The sequence below is a fragment of the Heptranchias perlo genome, chromosome 8 (assembly GCF_035084215.1).
Source record: "Heptranchias perlo isolate sHepPer1 chromosome 8, sHepPer1.hap1, whole genome shotgun sequence".
Taxonomy (NCBI): Eukaryota; Metazoa; Chordata; class Chondrichthyes; order Hexanchiformes; family Hexanchidae; genus Heptranchias; species Heptranchias perlo.
In genome coordinates, this window is record NC_090332.1 from 22,179,868 (window position 1) to 22,192,097 (window position 12,230).

The 12,230-nt window shown below is 40.8% G+C and overlaps 1 protein-coding gene across 2 annotated transcripts in view; it reads left to right on the forward strand.

Annotated features, from left to right (window-relative positions):
- The first annotated feature begins 291 nt into the window (after window positions 1-291).
- prkcea (protein kinase C, epsilon a) overlaps window positions 292-12,230 on the forward strand; it is a 481,020-nt gene continuing 469,081 nt past the window's right edge. For both annotated transcript variants that reach the window (XM_067988786.1, XM_067988787.1), the window contains exon 1: window positions 292-1,441. In XM_067988786.1, the coding sequence (XP_067844887.1) occupies window positions 1,094-1,441 (348 nt within the window). In that variant the 5' untranslated portion in view covers window positions 292-1,093. The remainder of the gene's footprint in view (window positions 1,442-12,230) is intronic.

The window sequence follows — 12,230 nt, forward strand, 5'->3', positions numbered from 1 at the left end:
CAAACCGTGTTTCTTCAATAAAATCATTGGCTTTGCACAGAAGCGGCACAGAAAACGCATTGCTAAGAAACGCTTAGAATGAAAACAAGATTATAATCGCGCTTTTGTGCGATTTTTTTTGTGTTGTTTAAAATATTGTGCAGTTGGTAGGGATTCTGCCTGTGCGATGTTTGATCGTTCAGCATGGCACAGCACTCTGTTGATCAGCCCATGGAGCCCGGGAGGACTTTCTGACGTCTTTTGCGCATTTCCTGCATCAAGGCCAACAGAGGAGGAGGGAAAGAGAGAGAGAGAGAGAGAGCGGGTGTAGGAAATCACCGCAGCCACCAACAACAGCCTCTGCAAATTGGCTCCGCGAGTTGCCAACAGCAGCCAGCAAACAACAACAAAAAGAAAACAGGTAGTGGCGAGGATCACATTTCTCTATGTCTCTCTCTCTCTGTGTAATTATACCTCCATTAAAAAAATCCATTTTTTTTACACAAACAAAAAAGTCGATTTCCTGCATGAAAATTCCCCATGCACAGTGTAGCCGTGTGTGGATCTGATCTCGGCGACCCGAAAAGGAGGAAGAGACGCTATGCGGACCGCTGGTTGAGGAGCTGAACATCATTTATTTATTTTTATTGAGTTATTTTTTTAAAAAAAATAGTTTTTGTTATTTTTAAAAAATCTCTCCTTTCCCCACCTTCCTCCCCTCACTCTCCCCATTTTCCAACCTCCCACCAAAGATTTCACTGAAGAATTGTTTTTTTTTTGGAGGTGGTGGTGGTGATTTTTTTCCCCCTTCTCCTGTGTCAAGTTGTGCCGCAAGCTCCAGTGAAAGGCTCGCCGCGAAAGAAGTCTGCCGACTGGGTGTCGCGAGAGGAAGAAGAGGGGAAAAGAAAACCACACACACACACACATACACAAGGATCACTTTCCTCTCTTTGCCTTTCTGAGGGAAAAAATAACGGCAGATCCGAGAGGGACCGAGTAGCGGGGGCTGGCGCTAGCGGGATTGCACAGCGGCGGAGGAAGGCTCGGCTGATCTCCCCCTCCCTCCGCACTCCCTCTCTCCCCTCTCCCCGGTTGCTCTCCGCACAACAGAGCGATGGTCGTGTTCAATGGATTACTGAAGATCAAGATCATCGAGGCTGTCGATTTGAAACCCACCCCGTGGTCCCTGAGACATGCGGTGGGCTCCAGGCCCCAGACTTTTTTGCTGGACCCTTACATCGCTTTGAACGTTGACGACTCGAGGATCGGACAGACCTCGACCAAACAGAAAACCAACAGCCCCGCCTGGAACGATGAATTCGTTACGGACGTGTGCAACGGCAGGAAAATCGAGCTGGCCGTCTTTCACGATGCGCCCATCGGTTACGACGATTTTGTGGCCAACTGTACCATTCAGTTCGAGGATCTGTTGCAGAATGGCAGCAGACACTTCGAAGACTGGGTAAGATGATGCTAACATATATATATATATATATAAAACAAAAAGGCACAAAAAAATTCCCATCACAGTACAATTTCTGTGACTGTCATAAAGACATCGGACTTGACATGCAGTGTTTTGCTTGTGTTATTAAGTGTTCTCTCCTCCAAACCCCTCTGCATACAACGTGTATCCCCAGCCTGTCATTGACAGGAGTTGCAGGTTATTGAGAACACGGATATTCCTGATCCAGTAATATATGGAGCAACAAGATGCGGCAAATACTATTTTGCGCCTGTTGATTTATCCTATAGTGTGGTGACAGTGGAATCTTTCTATGCGTATTTTATTGACTGACGACTGCATGGATGAGCCCATTAAGTATGTGTGTATGTTTTAAGTGACACTAATCTAATTTAGTTCACATCTCCAAGAATCCTTTGGTTAAACCTAAATGTTGGCTAATGCACATTCTATAGATTTCGACACAACCGGTGGTTGAAGTAATGATTTTCTTATCTAATAGAATTGCACACTGGTCACTATTGTGTCGTCCCCATATAAAGAACTCATAACAGTTATATGCATTATTAGAATAACGATATCAAGATTTCAGGTTTTCCAGTGTCCTTGGCTCTGCTTTTATTTATCAGTTGTGACTTTTCTTCCTAAAAAAAAAATCACATTTTTAAAAAGCACCTAAATATAAATAGATGTGAATCCAGGTCACGGTCGTGTGAGGTGAAGGTTTGACTGGAGGATGTAGTGAGCATCTCAAGGGAAACTGCAGCGTCAGAGTAGGCAGTGTGGGGCAAATTTAAATTCAGGAGGTGTATTCTGACTCTTTTAAAATTCACCACAGTATTGTTTGCTCAAGGTTATACAGATAATGGTGTCATGATACCTATTATTATTTTGTAGTATGAATTTGAGTGCAGGTGCAAATGGTTACATTATAAAAGAGAAAATATAGGGAGCTGAGAATCTGCAGGTTTTTTAAAATAAAAAAATAACTCTTGGCTACCGCAAACTATAAAGCATGAAATATGTTTCAGTTTGTCCCATTTAACTAGACATCCTGGGGGAAGAATTCCTTTGTACATTATGTGTAATAAAATTTTGAGGCTGTTTATGAAGAATGTGTTTACAGTTTCACTACACATAGTGTACAAAGGAAATCTTCTCCCTCCCTCATCCTCAAGTGTCAGTCTACGCAAAGGAAAACGGTGTGGATCAGAGCAGTGACTTAGACCCACAATGGTGTCTGTCATTGAGCTAATTTAACAGTGCGAATTAATCATTTAAATATATTATCTCCAGTTTTCATTGTGTATTGGGGGAAAATGATGGAAGTGATTTTGACAAATAATGCTACACAAGTGATTTTTTTTCCCCAGGCAAAGCCATTTGTGTACTAGAATGGATGGACTATGTAGCAAAGAATGAGAGTTTTTTCAGGGCAGGAATTCCTTCCATTTCCAAGCTCACACCTCAGACGGACAGGAACAGGTGTAAGCCATTCAGCCCATCGAGCTTGTTCTTCCATTCAATTAGGTCATAGCTGAGCTGCATCTCAACTCCATTTATCCACCTTTGTTCCGTATCCCTTCATACCCTTACCTAACAAAAATCTATTGATCCATGTCTTGAAAGCTTTAATTGACCCAGCCACCATGGCCTTTTGGGGGAGAAAGTTCCAGATTTCTGTGACCATTTGTGTGAAGAAGTGTTTCCTGATTTCACTCCTGAATGGCCTGGCTCTAATTTTAAGACTATGCCCCTTGTTCTGCATTCCCCCAGAGGAAATAGGTTCTGTACCTATCCTATCAAGTCCTTTTATCAGTTTAAACACATCGATTAGATCACCCCTCAATCTTCTATACTCACCATTCACCTGAGGAAGGAGGAAGCCTCCGAAAGCTTGTGAAATTTAAAATAAATTTGTTGGACTATAACTTGGTGTTGTAAAATTGTTTACAAAGGAATATAAGCCAAGTTTATGCAATCTAGCTTCATAAATCAACCCTTTAAGGCCTGGCATCATTCTGGTGAGTTTGTGCTATACCCCCTCCAAGGCCAACATATCCTATCTGAGATATGGTGCCCAGAACTGAATGCAGTTAGTTTTGACCTAGCCCAAACATTATCATTCAAGCATCTAATTTTATAAACAAAAACGAGAAATGTGAACTAAAGAAGTTAGCATCTCAGCACTGCTCTATTTTGTCCTTGTTGTGGAGGGAGGAGAATATTACTGCTCATGATCTGTTTGAGGCTATTATTGGCCTAGATGGAGCTAGGTTATATCTTCTTAATTAAGATATTTTCAAATCAACTTAAAATTCAAGCCTTCTTAACTAACTTCTTTCTGGAAGTAAATATTTGTCGAATCCTATTCAATGTTGTCACTAAGATTTCAGTAGAGCATAATGCTGAATTTATGAAAGAGTCATTCTGGTCTTGGTTGTCTGATCATAATGCCGATGGGAACATATCATTTCAAATACATTCCTGTCAGCGTTACTGTTGGAAGACCTAGGCCACTATGTGCACTTGAACCTTGAAAAAAGACATAGTACAATTTTAGATTTTGTCCTTCCAGGTTTGATTCTGTCTGGAGAGAGCATTTGGTGCTATAGGTTGATGTACTCATGTTTACAACTCTGTATCAGTAGTGTTTTTGGGAGCAATTTGAGGTAGAAGTAGTACACAAAAAGAATATTGCATATTATTAAGACATATTGGAGTAGATTTTTGTCTTCACCGCCGGGGCAGTAACCAGGAATGAAAATTGGGGGGGGTCTATAAAAGGCAGGTGATCCCTCCACCAGATTACTGTCCAGGTGCTGAAGATGAAAATCTACTCCACTGCCTTATATGTGATTCCTGCTATAATGTCTCAGTACCACTACATTAACATCTGCTGTTAGTTAGACTTGCCCGTGCACGTTTAGGTTTATAAATTTTTTGTATGGCAAGTTGCTGAAAGTGTGAGCTGATAACGTCGCAGTGAGGGGACCCGGGCATCTGGGACCCGAGTGAACAGGGCAAGCAATTGTGTACCTCCTTAACCAATCAGATTGAAGGATTGTGAAATTAACAGCGCATGGACTGAGAAGGAAAAGTAAATTAGAGTGGTGAATTCAATGTCAAAGAGAAATAAAGAGAGGGAAAGAAAGATTGGATTAAGAGAGAGAGAGAAAAAAAAGAGACAGAAAGAAAAAGTAAAAAAAAATTAAAAATTAAAAATGATACAATTTTAAAATCTCCAACAACAATTGAAACCTGAAATAATGAGACTCCACACTTGTACTAATTAATTTTCAGTGCCAGAGAGGTTGACCGGCAGTAATTATGACTTATCAAGTCGATAAATGTGTACTTCGACTCAAATGGACAAGACATAACTTTCTGTGGTGAGTTTAGTTCGTATCTACCGCGCAAAGACAGCAACTTCATGCAGTTCAATGCATTTCAATGGTGAGGCTGACAGCGAGATGCCGCTTTTGTGAAGCTAACGGCAGAGTGGTGCATCTCGGACAGCAACTTTTGGATTTCCATGTTTAACTGAGCATCTGTCCCTCGCCTGAAGTTGCTATACCATTTGTGCATTAATAACAGTGAGCACCATTAGACTCACCATTATTTTGACAGTAAATCCTTGCCCATTGTGTTCTCATAGTCAGTATTGCCATATCCTTGGCGTGAACTGTAATTAACTAACTGACATAGCGGAGGCTAGTCTTGGGAGGCGAGTGGGCAGTGGTGTTCATTGTGTGACGTAAGCAGGCAATGGAGCAGAGACTTTCCAGCTGACATCAGAAATCACTTAGCCTTTACAAAAACAGGTTTCCTATTTAAAAAATACATAAGTGGAAGTCAAAGGAGCAGAATAAAATAGTGACTACAGGCTCTGAGCAATAAGCCATTCCCTGCCGGTGTAGTCAGTATAATTATACTGTGTCAGTGCAGTTATTCTTGTGTAAAGTTTGGTTGTAAATGGCTTTTTTTTCTTGCCCCACTCTATTGCATATTCTGCAGTGGGTTTCACTATAGAATAACATTTAAGCCATTGGCAAAGGAACTCCACATGCTAGTTTAAAAGGTTGCTGTACTTTGTGTTACTGCAGCCGTATTTGCAACAAAATTTCAGTTTTACTCCTTTGGTAATACATTGAAACTACCATTAGCACCACATCAAAAACATTTATTGACTGAGACATCACATTGAAAAAGTAAAATACTTTTTATTCAGCATAACGTATGCAAGCTAAATGCGGTATATATGGAGCTTTCTCCATAACAGCATTGCAATGATTCTTGACGGTGGGGTGGATGTTACATGATCGCAGGATGCATGTGATAGTCAGCGGGATGCAAGTGAGAATGATCTGATCTGTATTCTCCCGTAGAAATACTTCCGAGTCAGTAGCGTGCACTAAATACACAGGCTAGCGAAAAGCCAGTATGAATTTTCTGTTCACAGTTGCAAGTAAAGAATGCACGTGCAGAGAAGGGAACCAAGGTTCAATACAAATTTAAGATAACTTCCCTGCTTTTCAATTCTATCCCTCTAGAAATTAACCCCAGTACTTGGTTTGCTTTTTTTTTATGGCTTTATTAACCTGCTTCACTACTTTTAGTGATTTGTGTATTTGTACCGCCAGATCCCTCCGCTCCGCTACCCCATTTAGACTCTTATTTTCCAAGTAGTATGTGGCCTCCTTATTCTTCCTATCAAAATGTACCACCTCGCACTTATCTATATTGAAATTCATTTGCCAATTACACGCCCATTCCGCAAGTTTATTAATGTCTCCCTGTATTTTGTCACAGTCCTCCTACCGGTATTAACTATACCCTCTTACTTGGTGTTGTCCGCAAATTTTAAAAATGTACTTCCAGTTCCCGAGTCCAAATCATTTATGTAAATGGTGAACAGCTGTGGTTCCAGCACCGATCCTTGTGAAACTCCACTTCCCACCTTTTGTCAGTCTGAGTAACTAGCTTTAACCACTAATCTCAGTTTTCTGTTTTGTAGCCAGTTTGCTATCCATTCTGTTACTTGTCCTCTGACTCCACATGCTCTGACTTTACTCATGAGTCTACTATGCGGTACCTTATCGAAGGCCTTTTGAAAATCCAAATATATTGCATCTGCTACATTATCCTTTTCTACCCTTTCTGTTACTTCTTCAAAGAATTCAATAAGGTTGGTCAAGCATACCCTTCCCTTTTGAAATCCATGCTGATTATTCTTTATTTTGGTTTCTAGATGGTTTACATCTTTGAGTAAGGATTCCATTATCTTTCCTACCACCGAAGTTAAGCTAATTTGCCTATAGTTTCCTGGACTCGTTCTATCTCCCTTTTTAAATATAGGAATCACATTAGCTGTCGGCCTGTCTCCTGGCACTATTCCCTTTTCTGATGAGTTTTATATGTATGTAATAGTGCCCCTGCTATCTCATCCCTGATTTCTTTTAATATGTGTGGATGCAATCCATCCGGACCAGGGGTTTTATCCTCTCTATGTTTGCTTAGTTTATCAATTATCTCCCCCCTTTCTATCTTAAATGTCTGTATATCTTTTTTTGATTTCTTCTAATGTCATGCCCAGCATGTTTGTCTCCCTGGTAAATACTGAGGCAAAGTAATTATTTAATATTTCTGCCATTTCATTATCATTACCTGTGAGTTTATTGTGTATATCCCTTAGTGGCCCTAGCCTATCCTGATTTTTCTTTTGTTATTTATGTGTCTGTAGAATACTTTACTATTTCTTTTTATATTCCATGATAATTTCATTTCGTAGTTTCTCTTTGCCTTTCTAATTTTTTTTGACTTCCTTCCTAACCTTTTCGTATTCCCTTTTGTCATCATCTCCATTGTTGTCTATGTAGTGTATGCCTTTCTCTTTAGTTTCAATTTTGCCCTTATTCCTTTATCCATCCATGGTGTGTCATTACTGGCTAGTTTGTTCTTGCTTTTTAGTGGGGTATATTTCTCCTGGACTCGCTTGATCACTGTTTTAAATGTTTCCTACTGCTGTTCTATTTCTTTGAATGTCAGTAAATTTTTCCAGTTTTCCAGTTTATTTTCCTTAGTTCCATTCTCATCCCCTTAAAATCAGCTTTTTTCTAATTTATTACTTTGGACTTTGTCTTACTTATGTCCTTCTTAATCTTTATCTTAAACCTTATTATGTTGTGATCGCTATTGCCTAGATGTTTTCCTACACTTACTGCTCTTATCTGTTCTGGTTAATTTCCCATTACTAGATCCAGCAGTGCTTCCTCTCTTGGCATTTTACATACTGGGTAAGAAAGAGTCCTGCACACATTGTAAAAACTCCACTCTCTGTAGCTCTTTACCTACCTCTTCATGCCTTATTGCCAAATTTATTTGGGGGTAGTTAAAATCTTCCATGATCATTATTCTATGTCCTTTACTCATTTCACATATTTGCTTACATATTTCTTCCTCCACTTCCTTTCCACTATTAGGTGGTTTGTAGTATATCCCTATTTGCGTGATCGATCCCTTATCTTTTATTTCAATCCATATGGATTCTGTCTCTATCCTTCTGTTAGTTATGTCCCTTTTTTCTACTGCCATTATGTTATCTCTAATTAGTACAGCTACTCCATCCCCCTTTTTCCTTCCCAATCCTTTCTGATTATGTTATAACCTGCAATATTTATTTGCCTGTCCTGTTCTTCATGTAGCCATGTTTCAGTTATTCCTACTATATCTGGTTCCTCGCTACGGATTATTGCTGCCAGTTCCCCCTTTTTATTTTGGACGTTGTGTACATTGCTGTACAGGCAGTTTAATTTGTCTTTAATAGTTGTTCTTTTACTTTTTAACAGTCCTTTTATACTTCTGTTTTATAACTGTATTGTTTCATTTATGATATCTTCATTCCTTACCTTGGTCTGACCTTTCTGATCTGCTTATCCCTATGCCAATTAGCATGTGGCTCGAGTAGTAACCCTAACCCTCGAGATTACCACCCGCGAGGTCCTGCTTTTTAATTTAGTTCTGAGCTTCTGATACTCCCTTAGCATGACCTTCTCCTTGTTCTTCCTTATGTCATTGGTGCCGACATGGACCATGACAACTGGATCCTCCCCCTCCCTTTCCAAGTTCCTCTCCAGTTGCTCCGAGATGTGCTTTAGCCTTGCACCAAGTAGGCAACACACCCTCCTGGACTCTCGGTCACGACTGCGGAGGATGATAACTATCTCCCTGATTATAGAATCCTCTATGACTACAACCTTTCAATTCTGATCCCCCCCCCACCTTGGACTGCCTCATGCTCCATAGTGCCATGGTTAGCATTCTGGGAATCCTCCCTGTAGCCTTCATTCTTATCCTCACAGGTATCAAGTACCTCGTATTGTTGGATAGGACCAGTGTCTGCGGGACCTCCTTCTCTACCTCTCCTACGTTCCCACTACCCTGAAGACTAACAGTCACACTGTCCCCTTTCTGCATCTGTGCTTTTCTCTGAGGTGTGACTGTACTCTGGAGAAAACTATCAAGATAGCTCTCCCTCTCCCTTATGTGTCGGAGTCCCCGCAATTTTCACCTTACACTCCACCCTGGTAGGCCACATATCTCCTGTACTGAGAGGGCAGGTTGGCTGGTCTGCTGTCGGGCCACTCCCAGTGCTGCTCTTTTCCAGCTGTCAGGAGACTTAATGGGATCTGCCATCTGATTACCTTTTCCCTGCAAATAGACCTGGCTTCTGCTCAGTAGCTCACTAAAGCAGTGCCACTAAGATTGGAAACTCATAGAGGTAATTGAGTGGGAGGAGGCATGTGTGATGTATAAACACTGGCAGAGGACAGTTGGGCTGAATGGCCTGTCTTTCTGCTATAGATTCTATGCAATTTGTTGTAATATGTGGGGAGGAAACATACATCTGCCACTCTGTGATGCTGGTCATTTGTGCTCCAGTGCTCTTTGGTAGTTTAGCATCTTTCTACAGTGGGCAGAAGGAGGAGAAGGAAGAGTGTGTTAACCCACTGGCATGATTTTGTATTTTGACAGCCTATAATAAATGCAAGTTCTATTTATTGCCTGTGAATTCTCTAGGTATGCCCGCTTTACATTAATGCTTACTGAAATCAGTGAATGGATATAGTCTTATGTCAGAATGTGCCAATTTATTCAGTAGTTTGATTTCTGGTGACAAATGACAACTTTATGTTATCACCTGTAATACCACATGAACATCCTTCTTTACCAGTGGTTTTCTTGCCTGAGCAATTACCTTTTGATAATGAAAATGAGAGGGAAAGTTATATATGTAATAATTGGTCAGAAATTGAATTACAGATGTGTAATGTGGTCCCCTGTTGATTTTCTGAACTTGCAAGTGCATTCATGACTGCACCACTACCCCCAACTCAACATGGGACTGCATTTCTTTCTTTAATTCAACCCATTCTACGTGGTCTTGTATTTGCAATATACACAGCGCATCACATCCTGTTGCAAATACTGTTTTGGAAGGGAATTACTCTTGTGATTTTCATGTTCTGACATCACAACATGCATAAGAATAAACCTGTGATTTTGATCATCTTATGTCACTCATCCAAAGTTTTTAGTTACAGGTGCTACCACTGTGTAATTGGTTACTTTTGTTGTACATTGTTCTGTGTAGGCAATTTATTATGACAATCCATTCATGCATTGCATCTAAGTAAGACATATTCTTTGTCAAAATAGTTTTGCTACACATAGTATAGAAAATAACAGATAGTCATTAAATCTGCATGAAATCTTTTTCCCTCCTGTCAATTTTTCTACGTCCTCTCCTTTCTCGATACCATTGACTGGATGCTGGGGTACAGTTCCACTATTATTTGGTGCCGTCCAGTGGCTAGCCCAAGTGGCTGTTATTCATGTAGAAGGCTTGAAAGTGAGTGTCAGCTGCTCCTCCAGGCCCACAGAAATAATTGGACACTTACCTTTGGCGGGCCTCTTCGGTTCCATCGCCTGTGGAATTGATCAGAGCCTGCACGGCGCTGGCGCCAACCAGGTCTGATCAAAGATAGTAATCGGGGTCTAATTTACGTCATAGCACCCCGATTTCCATATTAAAAGGGGCCTTGGCGCCTGAAACAAACGGGCACTTTGGGCACCTGCGTAGGCCGTTACCGCCTCATTAACGACAGGTGAAGGTAGTGAAAATCGATACCCAGGGAGCCAAGAACAAGTGCAGTATTCAGGTTAAGCAAGGTTAGAAGATGGGATATAATTGAATTAGATCAAGAAGGGGTGGGGGGGAGTTGGGAAGGAGACAGAGGGAAAGGCAGAGGAGGGTCAGCGGGATGAGGAGAGATGTCAAGAGAGGGAGGGAGGAGGGAGGAAGAGAAAGGGGTGGAGATAAGGAGTAGAAAACTGGGGGAGTACAGTAATCTCTCTCTATTCCCGGTGGGAGGAGGATTGGGTTTGATTCCTATTTTTGTGGGGAGGTGGGCTGAGGTTACAATTGGGTTTCCTGCCCTTTGCCAGAATTTAATTTCATTGGTTGTGGATCTGTGTATGTTAGTGTTTTTTATGTGGACTTTTTTCTCATGCTGGTGGGGAAGGGGGGGGGGTAGTGGAGAAATTTGTTCATATTCTAGCTTCTTCTTGGACCCAACATTTCTGTTCAGAAGGGAAAGGATTGCCTAGAGATTCTAGCTGTGATTTAATTGATTGTTCACTTTCGACATAGTGCAGTCATAGTACCTTTTTTTTGTCCCAAGATATATTTGGAGTCCTTCTGCTGGATTGGCGTGCAATGTTTCTGTCTGTGCTTTTGCCTTGCTTTCTATTGAGGAGCCAGTATCAGTTAGGCGCTTTTTGGGACGTTATTTGTGGAAGGAACGTGCCTAGTGCTCAGTAGAGGGGGGAGGGGGTATTGCTATTCATGTGCACACTTTGGCTTTGTGTTTTGAGGGGCTGTTTTGTCCATTGTCAGTTTAACTTACATTGTGCTAATTTTTAAATTCTTCATTTACTGTTTAGCAGCTGCAACTATTTTAGAGATTACATTCTTCACCTTCCCATTCGAAATACTATTGTTCGTTTCTTGACTGACATTTTCAGAGACCCATTGTTAGGTTTTCAGGTGTACAATTTCTGGTTTTCAACATTTTTGATATTTGCAGGGCTACCGTTGCAAGATTCGTGGAGGGACTTTAAGAGAGGTGCCTTTGCTTTCTCATGTTTGTTTTTGTCCAGACAACATGGCCATCGCATTTGTCCTCACAGGTTGTTTTAAAGAACCATCTGCTTGGCTTCTGGTTTCTGGAAGGCAGCAAACACATTTTTGAAAGAAAGGAGCATCAGTTGATTGGTAAGGGTTAGGTTGGGGCCTTTCAGGTAACAGAAGGTGCTGTCCCATTTTTTTCAATTAGTCACATAATGTTATGTTCACAGTAGCACCTAAAAGTGCAATACATTTCGAATCCTTGAAATCACGCACAGTTTTTATTATATTGTAGATAATGCGGATGAGGTATGAATAAGGATTGAACATCGTGTGTACATGAATGTGGAAGATATATTGATGAGGACTAAATGTAGCACACTGTTTAAATCTCATTCATGCATAATAAAAAATGTCTCCAGAAATAAAAAGTAGTTATATTCAATATATACAAGTATACTCTCCACTAGATCCACGCGTGCAGTCTTTTGTTAGTTAGGCATTGTTATTTGTACCAGGTCTAATCCAACTTGGAGGGCAGGAACATGTACCCCATAGCAATGCACCCACGTGTATAGAGTTGTTGGGAGAACATCA